This window comes from Vespa crabro, chromosome 14 (assembly GCF_910589235.1).
Source record: "Vespa crabro chromosome 14, iyVesCrab1.2, whole genome shotgun sequence".
Lineage (NCBI taxonomy): Eukaryota > Metazoa > Arthropoda > Insecta > Hymenoptera > Vespidae > Vespa > Vespa crabro.
The window spans coordinates 4,285,876-4,309,129 of NC_060968.1; the positions used below are offsets into that span (position 1 = coordinate 4,285,876).

Below are 23,254 nucleotides of genomic sequence, written 5' to 3' on the forward strand. Positions count from 1 at the left end.
ATTTATGATTAATAGAAACGAGTAAACGTGATATATAAATTTATACAAATTTATATTTAGTTTCGCAGTACTTTATATTGTTTCATCCAGTGATTAGTATAAAAATTGTACTATATTTAGTTTAGATACATCTATATACATATAAAACTTTCGATATACAATTATTTTATTTTACATTGCACTTTAAATAATGGGCCTTTCTTTTATTCCCTCCCTTGAACTTGCAATGAAAAATATTAATTTATATACATGTTAAATTAGATCGTTACAAAGAGTTTTGTGTACATACATGTATATATTTACATAATCGTCTGTATAATAATTTCAATTCTTTCCTATTTCATTAAAGTTCCTCCTTATCTTGCGAACTTTTATTTTCTAATTGTATTGATTTATTTTGAACAAGACTGGACGAACTTAATATAACAGAAATTTGTTCCGGTAACGGGCAAGCAATTAATAAAAGTTCTTCCGAAGTATAATACTTGCTTAATAATTGATATAATTGCGCAAATGCAGCACTAATATTATTCTTTATCGGTCTTAATAAAATAAATTCTGTTTCTTTGTTGGCTAAATATAATTGCATCGATTGTTGAATATTTGGAAGCTTAAATTTAATTGTTCGTAAAACATCGGCAACAATGGCATTTACTTCTTGAGCAGTTCCAAATATCTTTTGTTTTGTATTTGCGTCGGGAGTATTAGAATATACTTTTTCCTTTTCTAATAACTGCATAATGGGATTTATCAATACATATGTAGCATGTTGAATTAATCTCTGGCACGCATGTTTTAGGTTATTATCAACCTCCTTACGAGAATCAATTAATTGTTCTTTCATCTTAGGTGCGCCTTCTAATAGAAATTCCAATAAGGCGTTGTTCGACAAAGTGAAAAGCTTTGAACTTTTCTCAAACAATCCAAAAGCCGCCATCTTTACTCTCGAAAAATCCAAACTATATTCCTTGATAGTGAAGTCTACTTGAAACGGGGCGATTTGTTCACGTAATATTAGTAAGTGTTTGATTTGAAATAATTCAGCATCCAACGTAGAAGCTCTAATTTCAATATCATTTCTTGCCTTCTCTATACTTTGGACACAAAGAGATATGGCCTCTTGACTAAGCGATTGAAATACAGATCTATCTACGCATCTATAGAGTCGTGATAAGCAAACCAATGTTCTGCGAACTGTAGGATACCACATTCCATGTAAATCTGCTGGAGAACTACCCATGTGTGATTTTTGATAAATAGAATCCATTATGATATGATTTCTTGACACTGGCTCTAAGATATTACTGTCGTTAGATGATACTGATATTCTTTTCATTCTTGATTGACGTGTTTCTTCTCTTATCGATTCGGCAATATCTTCCATCATTTTTAATTTTTCCGGATACGCTAAATCGCCAGGCGATGGATTATAATTTAATACGTCAGATTGTAAATACAATTGAGCACGGAAAACAAGTCTCTCTTGTACATCGTGTAAAAGTTGTAAGCAAATATTTCCAAAGCCTTCTAATGGCTCAAAATTATTTTGCACGTGTTCGTCCAACATTTCTATCCTTAAAATACAACAGATTTCTGCCAGAGTTTCTAAATGATTTATATGAATTATAAATGGTCTTATGGTGTCGTATAAAGAGGTACAAAGACTTTCAAGAAATGTTGTTAGGCCGATAGATGGTTTCGAAAAGAATTCATAAAACAATCTGTATTCGTCAACCGATGCATGTAAAAGTAATGCACACGAATGTCTAACTAAACTGCAATGATCTCCGTTGTATCTCTCCTTTATGGCAGATAATGATTTTTGAATGCTAGGGCCTAATACTAAACCTCTTTGACTCCAATAATATTGATGACATTCTAATAATAAATTATTATATTCCTGTCTTTTCACAGATTTCGTTTCCACTTGTTCTATTATTGGTTTTACTTTTGAAACGATAGTTTGAAATCTCCCATAAAATAATGCCAAAGCAGCATCCATATTTTCTTGTATACCTTCAGTTTCATTAAAATTTAAAATGCTTTCTGTAGTTCTTGAAAATAAATTAAAAACATAATTTTGTATCAATGTTATAATCTTGGATTGACAATGTCTATACTTAACTAAATAAGTGGCACTTTCTTTGAAAGTATTATTTGTTTGTAAAGCATCCATATTGATATCTACTTTGTCTACTATGTTAAAAAACATATCACTGTTTACGGATAAAGTGGAAGCTTCTAATTTTTCCATTATCACATCTACTTCTTTAAAATACTTCACATATTCCGCAATACTTTCTACCATAGAATTTAATCGCTTTTGATCCGAGATAAGTTCTTCGCTGGCATTGTGCAATGAGGATGTTTTATCGGATACTTCGGCATATTGTTTAAATAGAATAGAAAAATCTTCTAAGGTATCCTTGATAAGCTCACAAAGTTCTTGACATTCTTGACGACGTGTTTTAAGATCATTTAGATATAACATATATTTTAAGTTCTCAGATGATATAAATTCCTTTTCTAATTTCGTATAATATTCTAGAACATCTTGACATCGTTCAATTTGCGTTATGTTATCACATTTATTTTGATTTAAATGTTCATTATTCTCGCTGTTATCTTCGTATGTTGAATCGTTCAGAGAAGAAAATTCTTCTTCCAATTTTTGCAAACAATCTTTTTGAAAATCTGTTAAAGGTGCCACACAATTTTCAGCAGAATCCCATTGAATTAAATCACCCGGGGTACACGTTACTCTCGCCATTTTCTTTACATTTCTGACGTTGAAATTCGATCGCGTATCGTACTGTGGCCCTACAACGCCATCTCGCGTTAGAGATTTAGTACTAAATTACAACGAATCGTGACGTGTAAAGACATTATACCGATCGATCAATTTTTAAATATAAACGTATATATAAATTTACTTTTATTTCTTGGAAAAAAAAAAAAAAAAAAAAAAAAAAATTGAATAAGAGAAAGGTTCTGTTTTTTTTTTTTTTTTTTTTTTTTTCTTTATATTTATATCATATACACATACACGACATAAACATTTCATATATTATATTATTATAACTCAAGAAAATATATAGAGTAAATAAACTGTTCTTATTTGTTTGTTTGTTTTTTTTTTTCGTTCTTAATTATCTTTAAATTAAAAGTTAAATTATTTGAACACTTACATGATTTTTGTAAAATATTATTAAAACTAATTAATTTTTCAATTTATTGCATGTGTTGACGTCTACGTGCAGCTCTTTGTTTGTCAAAACGTAATTCCATTTCTTCTAAAACTCGTGGAGTATAACGAACAACAAGCTTAACCGAATTCTGAGCTTGTTTCAGAAGTTCTACCGCCTTCTCGTGATTTTCTCCTTCGACACACTGATATCAATTTATTCAGATAAAACAAACAATGTATATTGATTTTGGACTTTGTTTATTGTTAAAAAAAAAAATTTTTTACTAACCACACCATTGACGGAAAGAAGCTGATCTCCGCGTTTTAATCCACCGTGCCTATCTGCAACACCACCAGGAATAATTCGAGATATATAAATAGGAGAATTTTGTTCCTTTCCTCCCATTACATTAAATCCAAGGCCCTCCTCAGTTTTTGGCAATTCTACTACTCTTGGATGTGCATGACCTTCGCTTGCCGCAAATGCTGCAACAGTGGCTTTAGCTGTAGCTGATGCACGTACATCTTGTGATCCCTTAAAGAAATGATATCACTTAAAAATTTTACTTTCATCAATTTTATCAATTAAATATTAAATAAATTACCTGAATATCTACGGTTTCGTATACATGTTCGTATACTTCTCTTACAGCACTGAGAAAGTCACTTTGTAATACTTTTTGTAATGCAGCTAATTTGGTTGTTGGAACTTCACCACCTGAATTTTGATACAACACATAATATACATTAAATATATTAATAAGAAATTAATTTTATACATCTTTACCTTTTTGCAGTTTGTCAAGCAGTTCAATGGATCTTTTAACATCTGAAAAATATAATATATGATCTATTTGTTAAAAATAATATCAAAGGAGAATAATCAATAATAATATAAGTGACACATAATTCTTTATTAACATAATATCAATAAACTCGATGACTTCTGTCAAATCTTTAATGTAATAGACATTACCTCGCGCTAAAGTAAGTGGTTCGCCCATCGTCGTCATTTTTTTTCCTTTTTCTTTTTCTTTCTTCCTTTTTTTCTTTTTTCTTTTTTCTTTTTTTTTTTTTTTTTTTTTCTTTAACAATATCAAATAATTCTATTTTTTCTTTTATCGCATCGAATTATTGCGAATTCTATAAATATATTATTAATAATTATAATCTTTCCACTTGCTTGATCTAATCTGGAACGTTGTAGTGTAAAGTCTATTGTGCAAGTTTTCAAATGTGATCGTATAAAGCCATATATAAATTTTGATTGGACAATACACATATCGATAATTTAAGCGGTACCTCTCGATCAACCAATCAGAATCGTTGATGACAATTAACCATTATCTAGGTTTTATTTTTTAATTTCAGTTAGTTTTCCAACACTGTGTTTGTGATATATTGTTGACGTGCAAAAAAAAGAAGTATGTGTTTTAGTGTACGCGTATAAATTGAAAATGGACCTTTGACAGTTTAAATTTTCTATTATTTGCAGCGGAATAAGGAATGAAAATGACGACAATAAATTATTTAGATTTAGACATTAATAAACTTTTCGAGCAGCATACGATAAAAGAAATTGAGGAAATTCAAAAGAAAATTCAATTAGAAAGTGACCGTAAAAAGATCGAATTACGTACTCTGGTTGGGTAAGTTATTAATAATTATTTATTTGTTAATTATTAATTATTATTATTATTATTATTATTATTTTTTTTTTTTTATTCTTGTTTTATCAATAAACATATCCCTTTCTTTTAGAGAAAGATATCGTGACTTGATATTAGCTGCGGATACAATTGGAAAAATGAAAATTACCGCAGAAAGGATCAGTTCAAGAATAGCAGAAACGGAAGAGAAATTTCAAGAGCTTCAAGAGAAATATCTCATTGGTTTTAAAACAGATTTTGTCGAGAATGAACCTGACAGGTACAGATTAATATATTACGGATTGTATTTAATTACAATTTTTGATTGATGTGTTAACATATTACAGGAAATCCGAAGAAATGGCTGCTGTTATTATTCAAATAAAAATATTAATGGACATTCCAGAATTTGTTTGGTCTAATATCGAAAGCCAAAATTTATTGTATGCTACTCAATTGTTTATCTTAGCGCAACATATTAAGTATAGATTAAAATTTGAAATAGGTAACGAGGAATTAACTTCAAAATATCCAATAGTATTTAAACAATGGGATATTATAGGTCAATTTAAAAATATTATATTAAGAGAATGCGATACGATATTGCGATCATGGAATGTATCAATCGAGGTAAATAAATAATTTTATATTTATTTTGAAAAAAATATTAAAAATGAAGGATGAATCGGTATTTTCTATTTCAGAGTGCGGCAAACTGTTTAGCATCGCTTATACTATTAAATAAAACCCCATATAAGGATTTATTAGAGAAATTAATATTTACCAGATGTCGTGCCGTTGAATCTATAATCAAGGATGAAAATGATTATAACGTTAAGACAAAGATAAAACTCTGTATAGAAATGCTAATTCATACTATCACATTAATTTATGCTTGTTTTATAAGTACGTATATAGTTTCGTTTAATAATATTTTCATTTTTTATACTGTTATCATTTCATTGAAAAGAATGTCTTTTATAAGGATCTTTTCATTTCAGCTGCTGGAGGTAAACAAGAAGGTTTAGTTTCGCAATATATCGCACTGATAAAGGATGAAAAAGTATATTCGTTACTTTCAAAGATCGATGCGAACAAAGATTTGATAAAGAAATATTTATCATCTGTTATAACAAATGAGAAACCATTTTTACAAGAAGGAGATGATAAATTTTCTATATTAGATCTACAAGAATGTGTTAAAGCATGGCTGAATTGGCTTAAAGAATTTTGTAATAACGAAGTCGTTAAATTATTTCAATTAATAATTTCTGTGAAAGGTTTATACAGTATACGGGAGGAGGCTGTTGGAATTAATTTACCAGAAAATTGGAACATCATATGGGAGGACTTTGGTTTACCAAATATAAGTTATTGGTTAGAATTTTTTCAACCACTTTTAAGTCAAAGAGCAAAAAGTAAATATTGTTTAGGACAAAAATCTAATATGTCATTTATAATATTTCACACACACACACACACACATATATATATATGTTTTTAGATATCATACATGATAAATGGTTGGAAGCTACAAGAAATCTAAAAACTAATATATCTGATATGTTAAACAAAGTAACCAGAGAAAGATGTGAATTTCCTGAACACGATTTACGATGGTTCGTTTGGAAGGATTCTCCAAGCGATATACCACAGAGATTAACACACAATATTGTATTGGATAGCAAACGATCCTTATTAATGAAAACTAAAGGATATTCTCCTAACGTGGTACAACTTTGTGAAGATTTTGACAATAGTTTATGCGAATTACTTTCAGACTTAGAACAGTATTTGTATGATACTGTATGCAATTTAAATATCAAAGATAATTTATTATCTAAAAATATATCCGTAATACCTAATACGTTTTCCGATCGAGCCGAGATTCAAGATCATTTGCAAAATGTTAGTACAACTATGATAGAAGATTTTATACGATACGTTAAGGATACGTATATCGATAACAATACCAATCATAATCAACAAGAAATAAATACGATAGTATTGGCGAGGCTTCTTATGGCATTTACCTCGTTATCTCCTAATTTAAATAAATGTTTTAATTTATCTAAGGCAACTGGATTGTCTATAACAAATACGAAATGGCAAACGATAGTCGATACTCTTAAAGAAGAAAGTATTTCTATATGGTCCGTTTGGGCCAATAAATACAGAAATAAATTGATCGATCATAAAGAAAAATATATGTCAAAAGAATTATTTGATAGTTTAAAAATAAAATCAGTTTTATCAGATTGGGAAAAGGTAATGATCGAAGAAGAATCTGGGGATGGTAAAACATTGAAAACTGAAATATTAGTGCCGTATCAACCATCAATAATGCTACAGAAATTTTTAATGGCAGTGATCAAGGATTTAAATAAAATAATACCACATACCATTCCAAAGTAATTATTAAAAATATATATTCAAATAAACAGGATTTATATATATATATATATTTATACATATATATATATGTATTAATATTTATATATGCATTTACAGAAAAGTACTTTACGAGATTATCGAAGCCGTAGCATCAGAATTATTCAATTATTATCAAGAAACATCCAACATTGTTAATCTTAAACAAAAACAAGCATTGCAAATAGTATTCGACATTAAATATTGTACTTTACTTATGGTACCAAGAGAGAACAAACACTTAAACGAAATGTCATCGAAAGCTACAGACAGTGCACTTTCTAAAATAGATCCGTTCGATTATAACGTTATCAATCCATTCATTCACACAAACGTAAAGAAAAGCGTTTTGAGATCTTTGGTAATTGTCTGAATATATAACAAATTTAATTACGTGTAAAATATTTTACATAAAAAAGAAAAAAAAAGAAACAAAAAAAAAAAAAAAAAGAAAAAAAGAAAAACAATATTTTCGTCTTACAGCTTTTGCTTGGAAATTTAATACCTCATTTGGAACAACTTCATTCGGTTCTCGGTGCACGCAGCGAATACAATGCTGGAGAAGGAAATAAATTAGATTCTCCAGCATTGCTTGCACTATGTACAGGTGCACCATGGTTCCCTCCTCTTGCCATAACAGTACCAATGAGAAATTTATCTCTAGTAACAACAACGATACAAGATAAAACTCAGGTAAAAGGACGTTACAATTTCATATTTATTATTTATTAAAATTCATTATTTATATATTTTACCTATTATGTATATATATATATATATATATATATATATATATATATATATGCTATATATTATCTTACATGATTAGTTTATATATATCTATATATTCTCAGATCAACCCTTTGATATAAGTACGTCTTTTAATAAATACGGTAAGAGAAGAGACGTGATGCATGATTTGATCATATTGTTTTTATAACTATTTTATTATTAATGCAATATTAACATAATCACCTTGATATATGTATAAATAATTTATTTAATGTTTTAATATTTTGAACATTAGCGCAAGAAAGTAACGACAGCGAAGGATAATACAAAAACCGAATCTACTGGATCTACGATAAAATCAGGAGCAGCAGCATTTTTTGGAGCAATGGGTTCGGATTGGTTCAGTGCTAGTTAAATAATAAAAAAAAATATATATATATACATAAGTATATATATATATAAAAGAAATATATAAATCCTTTTGTAAAAGAAGATGACGATTGTGATAAAAGAGAGATAAAAGTATATATATATATATATATATTAATATTATTTATCAATTATATACTCCATATTTCTTTGTTTTCTTTTTTGTAAATATTCATAAATTCGTTCGAATTTTTAATAGATTCGCGCCTATAGTAGTTATCGAAAGGGCCGCCAGAGGGCGCCAAAGTTCCTATAAAGTAATACACATATGAAGATGTCGCTCTAGTTGTCAATTGTAAGTAGTCAGACATTTATGAAGATGGCCGAATGGGTCCATCCGTGGTTATATCGGTAGTGAGACGCGCTCGTTCTTATTCAAAGAAAAATCAACACGGCGAATCCGTTCAGCTTAAAGAATATCGACGCAATAACAAAGAGTCTCGGCATCATCAAATGGTGAGTTTTTAATTATTAATCATTTTTTATATTTTTTGTTTTCATTGTTTTTTTTCTTCAATTTGTCAATACTACACGTTTCTGTGTGTTCGATACTCATAAAGTATTTGCGAATTCGCCAGACGCGGTGTTTTTGAATGGTATTTGAAACAAATAAGATGTATTACGACAACAACGATCAATTTTCTAAGATTATTTACATTTATGTCTTGTTAATCTCTATCTAATCTTTTAACGTTACACTCGAGTACCTATTTCGAAATTCGCGCCTCTCGTTTGATTCTTATATGCATTCGATGGGTGCTTGCATGCGTGTGATGACACGCATATGCGTTCCTCTGTTCTCTCTCTCTCTCTCTCTCTCTCTCTCTCTCTCTCTCTCTTTCTCTGTATATGTACAGCTATATACATAGGTTAAACTTCATGTTTGAAGATTAGATTATTGAAACGTCTCTCTTTACAAATGAAGAATTATTACTGATAACGTAGGTACAATGATCGTTTAGTCGTGTAATAAAATAACAAGTAAATATATCATTTGTGAGGCAACGAAAATGAAAAAAAAACTGATCTACGATTCTTCATATATATATATATATATTCGTATATATAAAATATATTTTATATATATATATATACACATACACACACACACACATATATATGTATATATATAAATAGCTACTGTTTTTTCTTGGACGAATGCCAATATTATACATATCATCCTATACTGCATTATCAAACAAGTTTTATCAATTCGAAGTAACGAATCAAAAAAACGTCATCTCTTCTTATCTTTCTCTCTTACAAATGAGAAACGACACGACGTTATAGATAATCTACGTAAAAAGACGTCTGCTTTATCTAATCGGATCAGAGATTTGATTGATAAACTTGTTGGTGAGTATGTACGACGAAGATACAACAATTTGAGAAGTGAGGTGTGTGTGTGTGTGTGGTATTCATATATATATATATATATATATATATATATATATATGTATGTATATATATAAACATACGTAATGTAAATACAGTCAATTTCAAATGAATCGGAAAGGGGGTTTGCTTACTATAAAGTTTATGATCTATATTTAACCTAATCGAACTTATTGTTCGTTCGAGAATTTTATTTAATTTTAGTTTTTTTCTTTTTTTTTTTTCTTTTTTTTTTTTTTTTTCTTTCTTTTGCGACGTTAGATTTTTAGATTAAAAGTATGCGCAATGATATTTTTTTATAGAAAATGTTTTCCTCTTTTTTATCTTTTTATTTTTTTTTTTTTTTTGTTTTTTTTTCCTTCCTTTCGATAACAACAATTGTTAGTTAAGTCGATGGTGGCGTTGCAAACGAAAAATATTGGGGGTGGGGGGAGAGGTTAGATAGTTTGTAAAAATTAATTATTTTTATTTATGACATTGTTACCATTAATGAGAATTATATTAACATAGTGGGAGGTATGTAGGTATGTTAGAAAAAATGCAAATGTGGACGAAAATAAAAGACTTAATCTTTAATCCAATACTAATCCGATCAATAAACGTACATACTTATAATAGACGTCATCAATTGAACTTACAAAAGCGAATGAATATTTTTTATTCTGTTTTGTTGTTTTCTCTACTCCTTTTTTCGATTGTTTCCTGTAATTAGCGAAGAATAATTTAATAGCATTGAAAAAGTTCAATAGTTCAAGAGTTCAAGAGTTTTCGTCTTGAGGCATGCGGCACTTACATTAAGAAAAGTGTATGTATGTATATAATAATCTTAATTTGGTTTATAGTACGATATATATACATATGTATATATATATATATATACATATGTATATATATATATATATACATATGTATATATATAGATTCACATAAACATATTTTTCTTTCTTGTCTTCTTTTATCTCAATATTTGGAAGGAGATTTTAACTTCTCTCTTTCTCTCTCTCTCTCTCTCTCTCTCTCTCTCTCTCTCTCTCTCTTTCTCTCTGTCTCTCTCTATTCTCGCAATAATGATTTGATACATCGTATATTAAATGATGTAATAATGCCGTCAGAATCACACGTAATTATTATCATATATTTCATATTTGATGGATGGAATGAGAGAATGATACACATACGTACCATACGTACGATGAATTTTAGAGAAAAAGATGAAAGATTAGTCGAATTTTTTTTTTTTTCTGGTTTATCATTCGCTCAGATTATTGGCGCCGAAGGTTGATATCGTTCGAAATAAAAAAAAAAAAAAAAACAAATTAAAAAGAAAAAGAAAAGAGAACATCTTTGGTTCTTTTTTACGGCTTATTTTCTCTCTTTTCTCTATACAATAATGATATTTTTATCATGTCAAAAAAGAAAAGGAGAGAGAGAGAGAGAGAGAGAGAGAGAGAGAGAGAGAGAGAGAGAATAATCAGATGTGATCGTTCAATGTTATATTAATATTACAATTTTGCGAACCGTACAAGGTCAGTTTCAAATTGTTCAAATATAAATTGATATCAAGAATCTGTATATTTTTTTTTCTTGTTTTAACTTTTTTTTTTTATGAATATTCGATCTAATTTTATCGACACACACACACACGCACACACACACACACACACATGTTTATATTTGATTGTGTGATAGTAAATTGGATTAGTAAGGAAGAAGACAAATTAAAAAGTTTCTTGCAATGTTTTTCATATAAAATGTTATTTTCCTCATAATTTTTCCTATCTAAATGTGTTTATTATTATTATTATTATTATTATTATTATTATTATTATTATTATTAATAAATTGGAGAAAAGAAGAGGGTAAATTAAAAAGTTTTCTATTGAATTTTTACACGCGATGGGTTACGAACTATTTTTATTATAATTTTTCTATTAAAACGTATTTAGTATTATTATTATTATTATTATTATTATTATTAAAATCATCGATATAACGCGTAACATTATTTCTCTATTTTAAGCAGTCTCCTTTTCTTTTTTTATTTTGCCGAACTTTTTTAATGATTAATTTGAGACTGTCACTGAATATCGTAACGACAGATATGATTAGTCGTTGTACTATTAAAAAATTGTCGGCATTCTTGATAAGTATTGAACGATAGTCATCCTTCTTCTTATCTCCTCCTAGCCGTTCAATTTTTTTTTTTTTTTTTTTTCATCGAACGTATAGAAAAATATATCTCTATGTGTGCACGCGCGTGTGCGTGTGTGCGTATGTACATATATATATATCTATGAGAAAGAGAGTAGAGAGAGAGAGAGAGAGAGAGAGAGGTGGGAGGGAGAGATAGAGGGAGATAGATAGAGATAGGGAAGTGGTCCACGCAATGTATACTTAGGAAACTGCGTCCATCTCTCTATAAATTGATCGTCGTGCGTGCGACGAGATATTAAGTTCTTTTTTCTTTTCTTTTCTTTTTTTTTTTTTTGTTTTTTATTATTACTTTTTATTTTTTTTATTTTTTTGACTCTCATTATAGAGATGATAACGAATGGGACCGATAACGTCCAGCGAACTCGGACTAATATATTCTGCGACTTTGTACTCAGCGAACACACGATCTTTCTCGTTACAACGTGACTCTTTAATATTTTCTTGCTTCTTCTTTTCTCTTTTCATTCTTTTTTTTTTTCCCCTTTTTTCCGGTAAGAAACGGACCCGCACGGAAAAAGAAACAATTAATTAATTAATCAATTAATTAGGAGAGAAAAGAGAAAGTGATATACATACGTTTTATATTTTGTTTGTTATTATTATCGAAGTGCATATAATTGATTATTGAAAATTAAATCGATCGAAATTCGTCATTGATCATATCGATCTTTATTTTCTTTTCTTGTTTTTTTTTTTTTTTTTTTTTTTTTTTTTTTTTTTTTTTTTTTTTTTTTTTTTTTTTTTTTTTTTTTTTTTCGTTCAAATGAAAGAATCAAATTAAGCAGTTTCACGTGTAATAAGTGCGATGAGGTGTGATTTTATTGATAGATCGTATCGAAATAATCGTTTACGTGGACGAAATCGACGATTACGATTGTAAGATTAGGTATTATTTAGAAAAAGTAAAAGGTATAGTAAGAGAGACAGAGAGAGAAAGAGAGATAGAAAGAGAGAGAGAGAGAGAGATGTTGGACCGAAATGTTGTGTTAGTGTTACGTACGAGACAAGAGAGAACAGAAAGACGTTTGAAACATAAAAAGGAGGCGAATCCACCCCCAATGGAACCACCCCCACAATTGTTGAATAATAATCATCTTTATCTCGATCTTAATATGAAACTTGGTTGTGGCAATAAATTGCATCAGGATAATTTCAGGACGATAAAAAAGGTAATTAAAAAGGAAATTTGTAATTTAAGTGGTTCGCATATAAAGTGTTACATATTTTCTTTTTATTTGTTTTTTTTTTCTTTTTTTGTATGCAACATTTTTCTATTTAAACAATTTTTTTTTGATAATAATAATTACTATTATTATTATTATTGTTATTAAATGACAACGTGCAGTACTCAAATTCTAACAAAAAGATACAAATAATTTTATGAAATGTTATTAAAAAAAAAAAAAAAAAAAAAAAGAGTGAGAGGGGAAAAAATAAATCGCTATTAATCGTAATATTTTTCATGTAGATCATCTTTGTAAATATTTCTCTTTTTTCTTTTTTTCTTGCTTTTTAAGAAATAAAATCATTTATCGTTGAACTATTATTTAATAAGATGAAATAATTAATATGTTCCATGTTATCTACTTTCTGTTGCAATCTGATGAGTCATAAAATCGAAAAGTTTACAAAAATATCGAATGATTTTAAATAATATTTATTTAATATCATCAATATATACAAAATACGATTACAAATATTTTTACGTTGCAATGCTTATGTGGTTATCAAAGACAGCCATCCAATTAACTATTCATTACATAAATGGAACGTGTAATTATTAATGTTAGTTCGTATTTACGCTTGAAAATTAAAAAAAAAAAGAAAAAGAAATAATAATAATAAAAAAAAAGAGAAAAAAAAGAAACGAGCTGAGTAAGTTAATTAATGTGTTCAAGTGATCAATCGAGTAAAATACGATTGATCATTCTTTTATACATGGAAATGTGTATAAAACAAAAAATTGTATAAAATTTTCAAACAAACATTTTGCTTATTGCTATATTATTTATAATTTTTATTACATTTTATATTATTGCGTATATCCTATTTATGAATTATCAGTATACATAACTATATAATGATTTTATAATATTTATACGAATTTAGTTATTATTTTTTAAAATGGTACGAGTTTATTTTATTTTACACACACACACACACACACATATAAATTGTCAGTAAAACTAGTATCTTATATAAGTATTAAGCAAACAAGTACAACCTGACCTCGTGATCATGGTACATGTCTTCTCTGTTCTCCGTTCACGTGGGTGGTTGACCGTATGGAATTATTATAAAAGATTCTCTTAGTTATTATAACGAAATATAAATATTAAAGAAATAATAATTAACATACTTAACATTTATTATTTTTTTCTAATTAAATTTGAAAAAGAAAAAGAAAAAGAAACATGCAAATAATTAATCGAATCAGAAATACTTTGAAATTGTATACAAAGTTCCAAGATGGCAGTCGATGGCCATCATGGTCATCATATTGATCATGTCGATAAATAAGAAAATAATCGATAAATTAAACGGTCGGTGTTGTTAAAATGGTTGACATTAAACCAACTTCTGTTGCAATTGAGTAATTACATAGTCAGCTATGTGATTACTATTTACATAAGTCTGTCCTATTGAAAGAAAGAGAAAGAGAGAGAGAGAGAGAGAGAGAGTGAGAGAGAGAGAGAGAGAGAGAGAGAGAGAGAAACAGAAATAGATAGATAGATAGATAGATAGATAAATAGGTAGATAGATGAATGAATAGGATATACTGTAGACATTGGGTTGATTACATAACAAATTTGTAACTTGTTCTCGATCTGTCTGTTCGAATAATTGTAACTTATGCGATATATGATGCGTTGACAAAAAGACTTACTCTAATTCCAGTATGTCAGTATGATCATTTATAGTGTAGGTCATGTAAAATATGTATGGACATAAGGCCGATATATGCGTAAAATTAAGATGATATATATTTTGTGCGTGTATGTGTGCATATGTGCATATATATATATATATGCACATATTAACTATATATATATATATATATATACATATATATATATATATATATATATATATATATATATATCGTGTCTCTTGTATTTATAAAGGTATCAACATAACAAAGATCATGTTGGTTAGTGTATTGGTGTTGACACTGGTTCTGGTCCCTCTGGCTGAGGTTGTAAAGGATATGTAATACTTTATGAAGAAAAAGAAGAGAGAGATAGAGAGAGAGAGAGAGAGAGAGAGAGAGAAAGAGAGAGAGAGGGAGAGGGAAAGAGGTGAAGGGAGATATTTCCCCCACTTTAGTTACCTTCGAGATTTTTATATCAACATATTAGTGTACATCAGAACACCGTAGGCTTTACAGTGTTTTCGCGAGCTAGAATACTTTTCAAAGAATTTTTTTTTTTTTTAATGATCTTTTTGTTCGGAATTTTATTTCGTCTTTTTTTTTCTACATATATATTTTTATTTTTTTTTTTTTTCCTATTTTTTTTATTTTTTATTATTACCTTTGAGTAATAGTTCAGTGATAGACCATCGAATAGATCCTAAAATTCGTAATTTCGTTGAAGTTGAATCAGGAAGATTGTGCTCATTGAGAATTAGTATGAAGAAAGAAGGAGGAAAGGGGTAACGGAAGGAAAAGAAAAAGAAAAAAAATAATAATACTAATAAAAAGAAAGAAAAGGAGGGAAGGGTGTGAAGGGTTGTTGTTAGAGACAGACGACGTGTCGGATTATCCGTCGGTGGCCGATCGAAACCGAGAAAGCGAGCTGTTCTAAGGTTTCCTCGGATAGCACGGTGAAGCCAAGTTGTGGAGTCTGTCCGAGTTGTAACGAGAGCGAGACTGATAAAGAGAGAAAGAAATAGAAAGATAGAAAGGAAAGAAAAAGAAAAAGAAAAAGAAAAAGAAGGAAAAAAAAGAGAGAAAGATTATATATATATATATATTATTTCTTATTCTCTTTTTTCTTTTCCCTTCCTCCTTGGAGGTTCAAACAAAGTATTTTAAAGTGTCTCGAGATCACGTGTCCATCATGGATCATGGTAATGGTAGTGGAAACGAGGGTGGCAGTTCACCAGACACCGTACTAGCTCGTTCCTCATCAGACGAGGATAGACAAAGAAATCCTGAAAGTACTTCCGGTGAATATGTTACTGTTGCCGGTAGCAGTTCAAGTTTGGATACTTTAGCTGGTCAACCTTGTACGACAACAAAGACTACCGTCAGTACGGTTACTAAACCAACTACTACTAATACTTTACCAAACGAGGAAAAGAGGAAAGGTAGTGGTGGTGGTGGTGCTGGTAGTGGTGGTAGTGGCGGAGGAGGAGGAGGAGGAGGAGGAGGAGGAGGAAGGTTTGGTATATTGAAGAATAGCTTTAGGAAGGATGGTGCTGGATTGTTCAAGATGAAAAAGAAGACAATTCGTGGGATGGAAGGAACCGGCGATGGTACAACTATCGAGCTTGATCCTGATCCTAAAGATGATAAAGGTTAAGAAAAACCTTTATATATATTTGTTTTTTTTTTCTTTTTATCTAATTCTATTTTTCCATATGATCAAATATTGATTTTTTTTTCTATGATTAATATATAATAACAATAACAATAACAACAACAACAACAACAACAATTTGGCTGTTAGATGAATAATTAACGATCGAATGTTAGGGCGATTTTTTTTTTCTGACGTTAAATTTCATTTCACGAAAATTATATTAGATTTTAGAAAAAAAAATTGAGGATGACGAGACACGGTATTGGTAGTGGTGGTGGTGATGGTGGTGGTATTGTTGGTGGTTAGGGGAGGATAGAGTAGGGAGAGGGAAAAAATGCTTTGATCGGCAATCGTCTCTTTCGTTCTCAGACTCCTCAAGTCGCAAGAAGGTACAACGTAGTCGACAACAACAGGAAGAAACGGAGGATGATCAAAGAACTACTGCGTCGATTAATGTTACAACCGTGGAGAGTCCTGGTGTGATATTAAAGAAGAAAAAGTCACATTCCTTGGTACGGAGATTAAGTCTAAATAAATTTCGATTATCAACGGATCAATCATCGCAACAACAATCTCAACAACAAGACGAAGCGAGAAGAAGGACACCGGATGGCGGTGATAGCAGCCAATCTCAAAGCCAATCCTCTCAAGACTCGCCCAGTCACTCGGACAGCCCTAAGAAATTTACTAGGAAGGGATTAGACGTTGAAAAAAGTGTCTTCAGGGGTATACGGCATCGTTCTAAAGCCGACTCCGAACAGCTCGTAGGGGAGAGGGAAGGAGGAGAGAAGAAGGGAGAAACGAAGAAACCGGAGATGCTGATCGCGAAACCGGTGAGCACTGTCACTGTAGTACAACGCAGGTCTCCGTCGTTGACCATCAGAAGTGTTCCTAAGAGTTCTCAGCAACACGGTGAGCGTAATATGGTGACATTTTTTGAGGAAGTAGATCGATTAGGATTTATTGTTTAACCCTTTCGCCTCTAATTATTGGCTAAGTATTTTCAAAGCTTTGATCAATATTTTAAATATATGATCAGTATTTATAAGAAAATGTATCGATAATCCTGCGGGTTGCAACTCTGGCATTCGGTTATATATATTGATTAATATATAACATATATAATATATATATATATATATATATATATATATATATAAAATACATACCGTTAATTAATAAAATACTGATCAAATAAATATAGAAGTGGTTAATTTTTTTTTTATTTTTTTATTTTTTTTTTAAATTAGATCTCAGAAGAAGAGAAAATTTTATTTATCAGCTGATACACTCAATAGGGCATTTAGTTTTTCTTTTCTTTTTTTTCCCGTTTCTTGTTCTCTCTCTCTCTCTCTCTCTTTCTCTCTCTCTCTTCTCCCTTCCTCTCTCTCTCTTCTATTCTCGAAATATACAGAATCACCGGATCGACAGAGTACAGAACAAGAAAGGAAATCCGAAATCCATTGTACGTCTACTTTGCCGTATGCAATATCAAGATGGCCGGATCAACGAAAGGAATCAACGTCGTCGGAGGTGCTGAGGCCAAAGAGATTATCGATAAAAGCCGAGTCTGATGGCGGTAGTATTATTAATACGAGGAAAACTTCGCCAGTAGAATTGCGTAGAAAATTGTCGTTATTGGAAGAGAAACGTGCGATATTTCAACGTAGATTATTCGAGAGTACAAGAGACATCAGTGATTCTGGTGAAACGGTAATAGCCGTAACATTAGACGAGGATCGTAATAATGTTATAGAGAAATCTCATGATTTTGATTTCGACGATAAGGATGGTAAAGATACATTGAAGAAAAAGGCAAGACACATTAGCGTAAGAAAGTTCGATACTTTTTCAACGTTCGAAGGTACTTTCGACGAGGATACTGGATTGGGTTATTTAGCCGGGATCGAGGAGGATTATATTGAGAGATTTGATAGGCAGGACGAAGAATACGCCAAGTTACAATCAGCCATGGCACCCATGTTGGCAGCTGCCAATGATAACATTGAAAAAGCGAGATCTAGCAGCCAGGAAAGTGCGGTGAGAAAAATATCGATAAAAACGAATCGCTCTAGCTTTAGACACCTTATCCTTTTTTTTTCTCTCTATCTCTTTCTCTCTCTCTCTCTCTCTCTCTCTCTCTCTCTTTCTTTCTGTCTCTGTCTCTCTCTTATCCCCACTATAGGGATGGGAGGGGATCGAGCGGGGAAAGATATGTATGTACATACGTAATAATCAATTATCAGATATAAATCATTCTTCTTCGTCTGCTGCTCTCAAGTAAAACAAGTGATACGAGTCAATATTCATGGAGACGACACATCTACATACACATACATATCTACATATATATATATATATATATATATATACAAACACATATGCACAGTGCTCATTATAAGATGTAATAATTTTTTCCTTTTCCTCCTTCTTTTTTCTTATTTTTTTTTCCCCCCTTCCCATTTAATTTCGTAACGATTTGTAACCTCGAAAAGTAAATAGTCGATAGTTAAGGGGGTGATGATAAGGTGGGGGAAGAAGAAGGGGTGGAAGTAGGAGGGGGTGGGAGTAGTTACATAAAACACTGGTTCTCCTTTCTTGTCAAGTTGATTTTTTTCTTTTCTGTTCCTTTTTTTTTTTTTTTTTTTTTTTTGTTTTAATTACACAGTTTCACGTACGATTCTTGTTGTGTTAATTGATCAATCGTATAAATACTGACGTTATTGTCTATTATTTTTTATATATTATCGATTAGGATTGATAGAAATGATTTAATACATTTCTTTCAAATAATTATTATCCTAGTTAACACCCATGTAGCCGTTTTAGTTGATGTCTCACGATCATGTAATTTTATGATATCGAGAAGATCGATATAGACGGTTGTACCTTGTGGTCTCCAGTTTGCGGATACCCTCGATCCATTTTCCTTGATCCCTCCCTCCCTCCCATCCCTCTAACCTCCTTTCTTCTAGCAGGTTCTCAAGTTACGCGGCTTTGCGTACTTTATCTTCTCTCTCTCTCTCTCTCTCTCTCTCTCTCTCTCTCTCTCTCTTTCTCTCTTTCTCTTTAATAATGACTCTTGTCGTCTCGTTTGCTTGTATTATTGTTTGTAGTCATTTTTTTTTTTTTATATAATAATATATTCAATTTTAGGCGAGGCCCGATGATAATGAAATTGACCTAATTTCCTTCTTCTTTTTTCTTTCTTGTTTGTTTGGTTGTTTTTCTTTCTTTTTTTTCTTTTTCTTTTTCTTTTTTTTCTTTCTTTTTTTCTTTTTTTCTTTTTCTTTTCTTTTCTTTTTTTTTTTTTGATATCGATTTTAGTCCTTAAAAAATAGATCACTTTTTCACAAAATTATTAGTATAATGTGAGTCGGGCTGATCGTAAAGACGACTTTTTTCTTCTTCTTTTTCTTTTCTTTTTTTTTTTCTTTTTTAAGCTTAATTCAATCACGTAAAAGTTTTATTTGGTGTAGTCAAATTGTTCTTTCAATATAAGCAACTATGGAAATATCTATTATTAAATGTATATAAATTAAACGATCGTACTTATTGTATGAGAATGTTATCAGGTCGAAAGAATTATTGTTATTCTTCTAGAATCTCTTGTTTATCAACGTCTTCTTGATATACATATATATACAGGTTTATATACATACATATATATATATATATATATATATATATGTATATATATATATGTATATATTTATTTGTACATGAAGTATAATACATTGACGCGAAACTCAGACGATGGTAGAAGTCATTTAGATTGCGACTTTCGTGCCAGCAACAGTGTACCAGCAACAGAAAGTTTCACTTGAGAAAATTTGTTAGAAATAATAATAATAATAATAATAATAATAATAATAATAATAATAATAATAATAATTTTTAATAATTAATAATATTGATATTAATAATATTAATAACGAATAATAATAACAATAATAATAAAAGGGAAAAAAATTTATTCGTGATATTTCCCTTGACGTGTGAGAAATATGGATATGGAATTGAAGATCTGGCACAGACCAGGAGTGTTTAATCTTTTCAAGTGGAAACTCCAATCGAGACATTGGAAATGGTTCAAGGTTCATTTATCGAAAAGATCTATGTATCTTTGATAATGAACATTAAAAAAAAAAAAGAAAAAAAAAAAATCCCCCTCTCCCGCCTCGCATACATAATCATTTTTGATTCTTGGTATTTTAATTTTAGCGTCGTTTGAATATTTAAGAAGAAAAGAAAAAAAGGAAAAAAAAAAAGAAAACAAGCAAAAGGAAGAAGATAATAATCCCATTAATTTATTTATCGTATCTGATGAGGGAAAATTATTAATACATTTGACGTATCGGGGATAAGGAGGAGAGGGCGGGAGGGAGGGAGGTCATATTGATAAAATGAATTTGTCGAGTAGGTACCAAACGATAATTTCAATAACGAGAGTCGTCCAATGATCTTTACCCTATCATACCAAAGAGAAATGATCAAGCTATAATTTTCTTACTTTTTTTTTCTTTCTTCCTTTTTTTTTTTTTTCGTCTCTCTTTTCGTCTATCTCGCTCTCTTTTTTTCTTTATTTCTTTTTTTTTTTTTTCGTTTTCTTTTTCTTTTTCTTTCTTTTTTTTTTCCAACTACGATAAAAGATACAAAGAGAGAAGACACGACGTAGATAGAAACGTTCGTAGTATAATTGATCAGTTCAATTAATAAATTAATATTGTTGTTTTATATTGAATTTTTCCAGTCGTCACAGAACAATGCTCCAAATATTGGAGTTGGAGAGAAGAGGGAGCATTTGTATAAGATATTGGTAATCGGTGAATTGGGAGCCGGGAAGACGTCGATCATAAAACGATACGTACACCAATTCTTTTCTCAACATTATCGTGCAACGATAGGCGTTGATTTTGCATTGAAAGTTCTCAATTGGGATCCCCATACTATAATCAGACTTCAATTATGGGACATAGCAGGTAAATTCGAAAGGATAAAACGAATAAAAAAAGAAAAAAAAAACAGACCTTGAAGTTTATTTATTTATTTCAAAATGATATATATATATATATATATATATATATCATTTGATTATTCATACATTTAGGTCAAGAAAGATTTGGAAATATGACAAGGGTATATTACAAGGAAGCAGTAGGTGCTTTCATAGTGTTCGATGTTACGAGAAGCGCAACTTTGGATGCTGTCGTCAAATGGAAACAAGATCTTGACTCCAAGGTACAACTTCCGGATGGCTCGCCGATACCCTGTGTACTTTTGGCAAATAAATGTGACCAGCAGAAGGAAGGTTTGGTTAATTCCCCAAATAAAATGGACGAGTATTGTAAAGAGAAGAATTTCGTTGGTTGGTTTGAGACATCGGCCAAGGAAAATATTAATATTGAAGAGGCGGCAAGATTTCTTGTAAATAAGGTAAATATTAAACGGAATATTACAAAGAAAGAAAAAAACATGAAGAAAAGAAAAAAAAAATGAAGAGAAAAACAATTTTATGCATTAACGAGTATTTTAGTTACGTGATCATCATCATCATGCGTATAGGACAGGTGTATATATATATATATTATATGTGCTTCTAGCTTTAAGTTACATAAGCGTTGCGTAAAGTTCTTTCATATATGAGGAACGACCAAAGAGATTTGTATATGATATACATATTCCATATGTATCTCCCTAATCTATTATTCTAACAAATTATTAGATTCGCATTGATTATAATGTCATTGTATAATACATATTGTTAGTTAGCTTAATGAATGGACGTTTAAATAATAATGTATACATTTAACAAATAAGTTACACCCTTATACTTAAACGTGGTTAAGTGATTAAGTAAACATTTAACACATTTCACAAGTATATAATTTTCTTCGAGTATTTTATTTCAAACGTTTTTAATTGAAGATTGTCGAACGTTTTTATAAATCATTAATGATGACTCGAAAGAGAAAATGTTAAGTGTTAGAAGTGGTTGAAGTTTTTTCTTTTCTTTTTTTTCCTCTCATTTTTTTTTTTTTTTTTTTTTTTTATTTTTTCAAATAATTATATACGTATCGATTTTGTTTCAGATACTTCAAAACGATCAGATTATGAGAGGCAATGATTCGCAGGATCAAAACGACGGTGAGAGATTTGCGTTGAATCAATCACCCGTCAGTTCAAAGAAATCTTGTTCCTGCTGACGATTTGGAAACGTCTTCGTCTTCGTCTTCGTCTTCGTCTTCGTCTTCGTCTTCGTCGTCGTAGTTGTCGTCGTTGTCGTCGTTGATCATTGTCTACTTCGACTCTGCGCACTCCATCTTAGAAGAAAAAAAAGAAATAAACCAAATCAACAAACTAATCAAACGGATAAAAACAAAAAAGATAGAACCTCATTGTTCAGTATCGTTTTATTAAGAAGTTATTATGAGTTTTAATTATTGCTTCTTTTCTTTCTTTCTCTTTCTCTCTCTCTCTCTATCTCTATCTCTATCTCTATCTCTATCTCTATCTATCTATCTATCTAACTAACGAGAAAAAACATTCCAACAAATATTTTTAAATTTCATATGTATATATATATAATATCAATTCTTTTAATATGGTTTTATTGAAAGACAATGTAGACAAATTGAAAGGCTAGATTTTTTTGGATTGTGTGTCCTAGGGTGGATCGGATGGACGGACGA

The 23,254-nt window shown here is 30.1% G+C and overlaps 4 protein-coding genes across 11 annotated transcripts; 2 read left to right on the forward strand and 2 right to left on the reverse strand.

Moving 5' to 3' along the window:
* Positions 1-55: 55 nt before the first annotated feature.
* Positions 56-2,911, reverse strand: LOC124428970 (conserved oligomeric Golgi complex subunit 3). Its single transcript, XM_046973593.1, has one exon. It carries the CDS (start codon positions 2,768-2,770, stop codon positions 344-346), a length of 2,427 nt encoding a protein of 808 aa, XP_046829549.1. The 5' UTR covers positions 2,771-2,911; the 3' UTR covers positions 56-343.
* A 199-nt stretch (positions 2,912-3,110) lies between these two features.
* Positions 3,111-4,407, reverse strand: LOC124428988 (protein lin-7 homolog C). Its single transcript, XM_046973638.1, has 5 exons — positions 4,164-4,407; positions 3,975-4,016; positions 3,793-3,905; positions 3,477-3,722; positions 3,111-3,390 (listed from the first exon to the last, which is right to left on the reverse strand). Exons 1-5 carry the CDS (start codon positions 4,198-4,200, stop codon positions 3,232-3,234), a joined length of 597 nt encoding a protein of 198 aa, XP_046829594.1. The 5' UTR covers positions 4,201-4,407; the 3' UTR covers positions 3,111-3,231.
* Positions 4,408-4,582: 175 nt separating this feature from the next.
* On the forward strand, positions 4,583-8,765 carry LOC124429023 (conserved oligomeric Golgi complex subunit 1). Of its 3 annotated transcripts, none has more exons than XM_046973716.1 (10): positions 4,583-4,836; positions 4,949-5,116; positions 5,184-5,466; positions 5,541-5,742; positions 5,838-6,254; positions 6,341-7,247; positions 7,348-7,627; positions 7,750-7,959; positions 8,121-8,159; positions 8,294-8,409. In XM_046973716.1, exons 1-9 carry the CDS (start codon positions 4,694-4,696, stop codon positions 8,136-8,138), a joined length of 2,628 nt encoding a protein of 875 aa, XP_046829672.1. In that variant the 5' UTR covers positions 4,583-4,693; the 3' UTR covers positions 8,139-8,159; positions 8,294-8,409. The 3 variants fall into 3 exon arrangements, 2 of the variants coding, with proteins under 2 accessions (XP_046829672.1, XP_046829671.1); XR_006943363.1 differs by lacking the exon at positions 8,121-8,159 and adding an exon at positions 8,627-8,765 and having other exon boundaries at positions 4,584-4,836; positions 8,294-8,520; XM_046973715.1 differs by lacking the exon at positions 8,121-8,159 and having other exon boundaries at positions 4,584-4,836; positions 8,294-8,523.
* On the forward strand, positions 8,658-23,002 carry LOC124429024 (ras-related protein Rab-32). Of its 6 annotated transcripts, none has more exons than XM_046973717.1 (6): positions 15,242-16,557; positions 16,932-17,474; positions 17,977-18,602; positions 21,316-21,544; positions 21,673-21,998; positions 22,655-23,002. In XM_046973717.1, exons 1-6 carry the CDS (start codon positions 16,098-16,100, stop codon positions 22,766-22,768), a joined length of 2,298 nt encoding a protein of 765 aa, XP_046829673.1. In that variant the 5' UTR covers positions 15,242-16,097; the 3' UTR covers positions 22,769-23,002. The 6 variants fall into 6 exon arrangements, with proteins under 6 accessions (XP_046829677.1, XP_046829676.1, XP_046829673.1 ...); XM_046973718.1 differs by having other exon boundaries at positions 15,244-16,557; positions 16,932-17,395; positions 17,994-18,602; XM_046973719.1 differs by lacking the exon at positions 17,977-18,602 and having other exon boundaries at positions 15,262-16,557; positions 16,932-17,395.
* Positions 23,003-23,254: the final 252 nt, after the last annotated feature.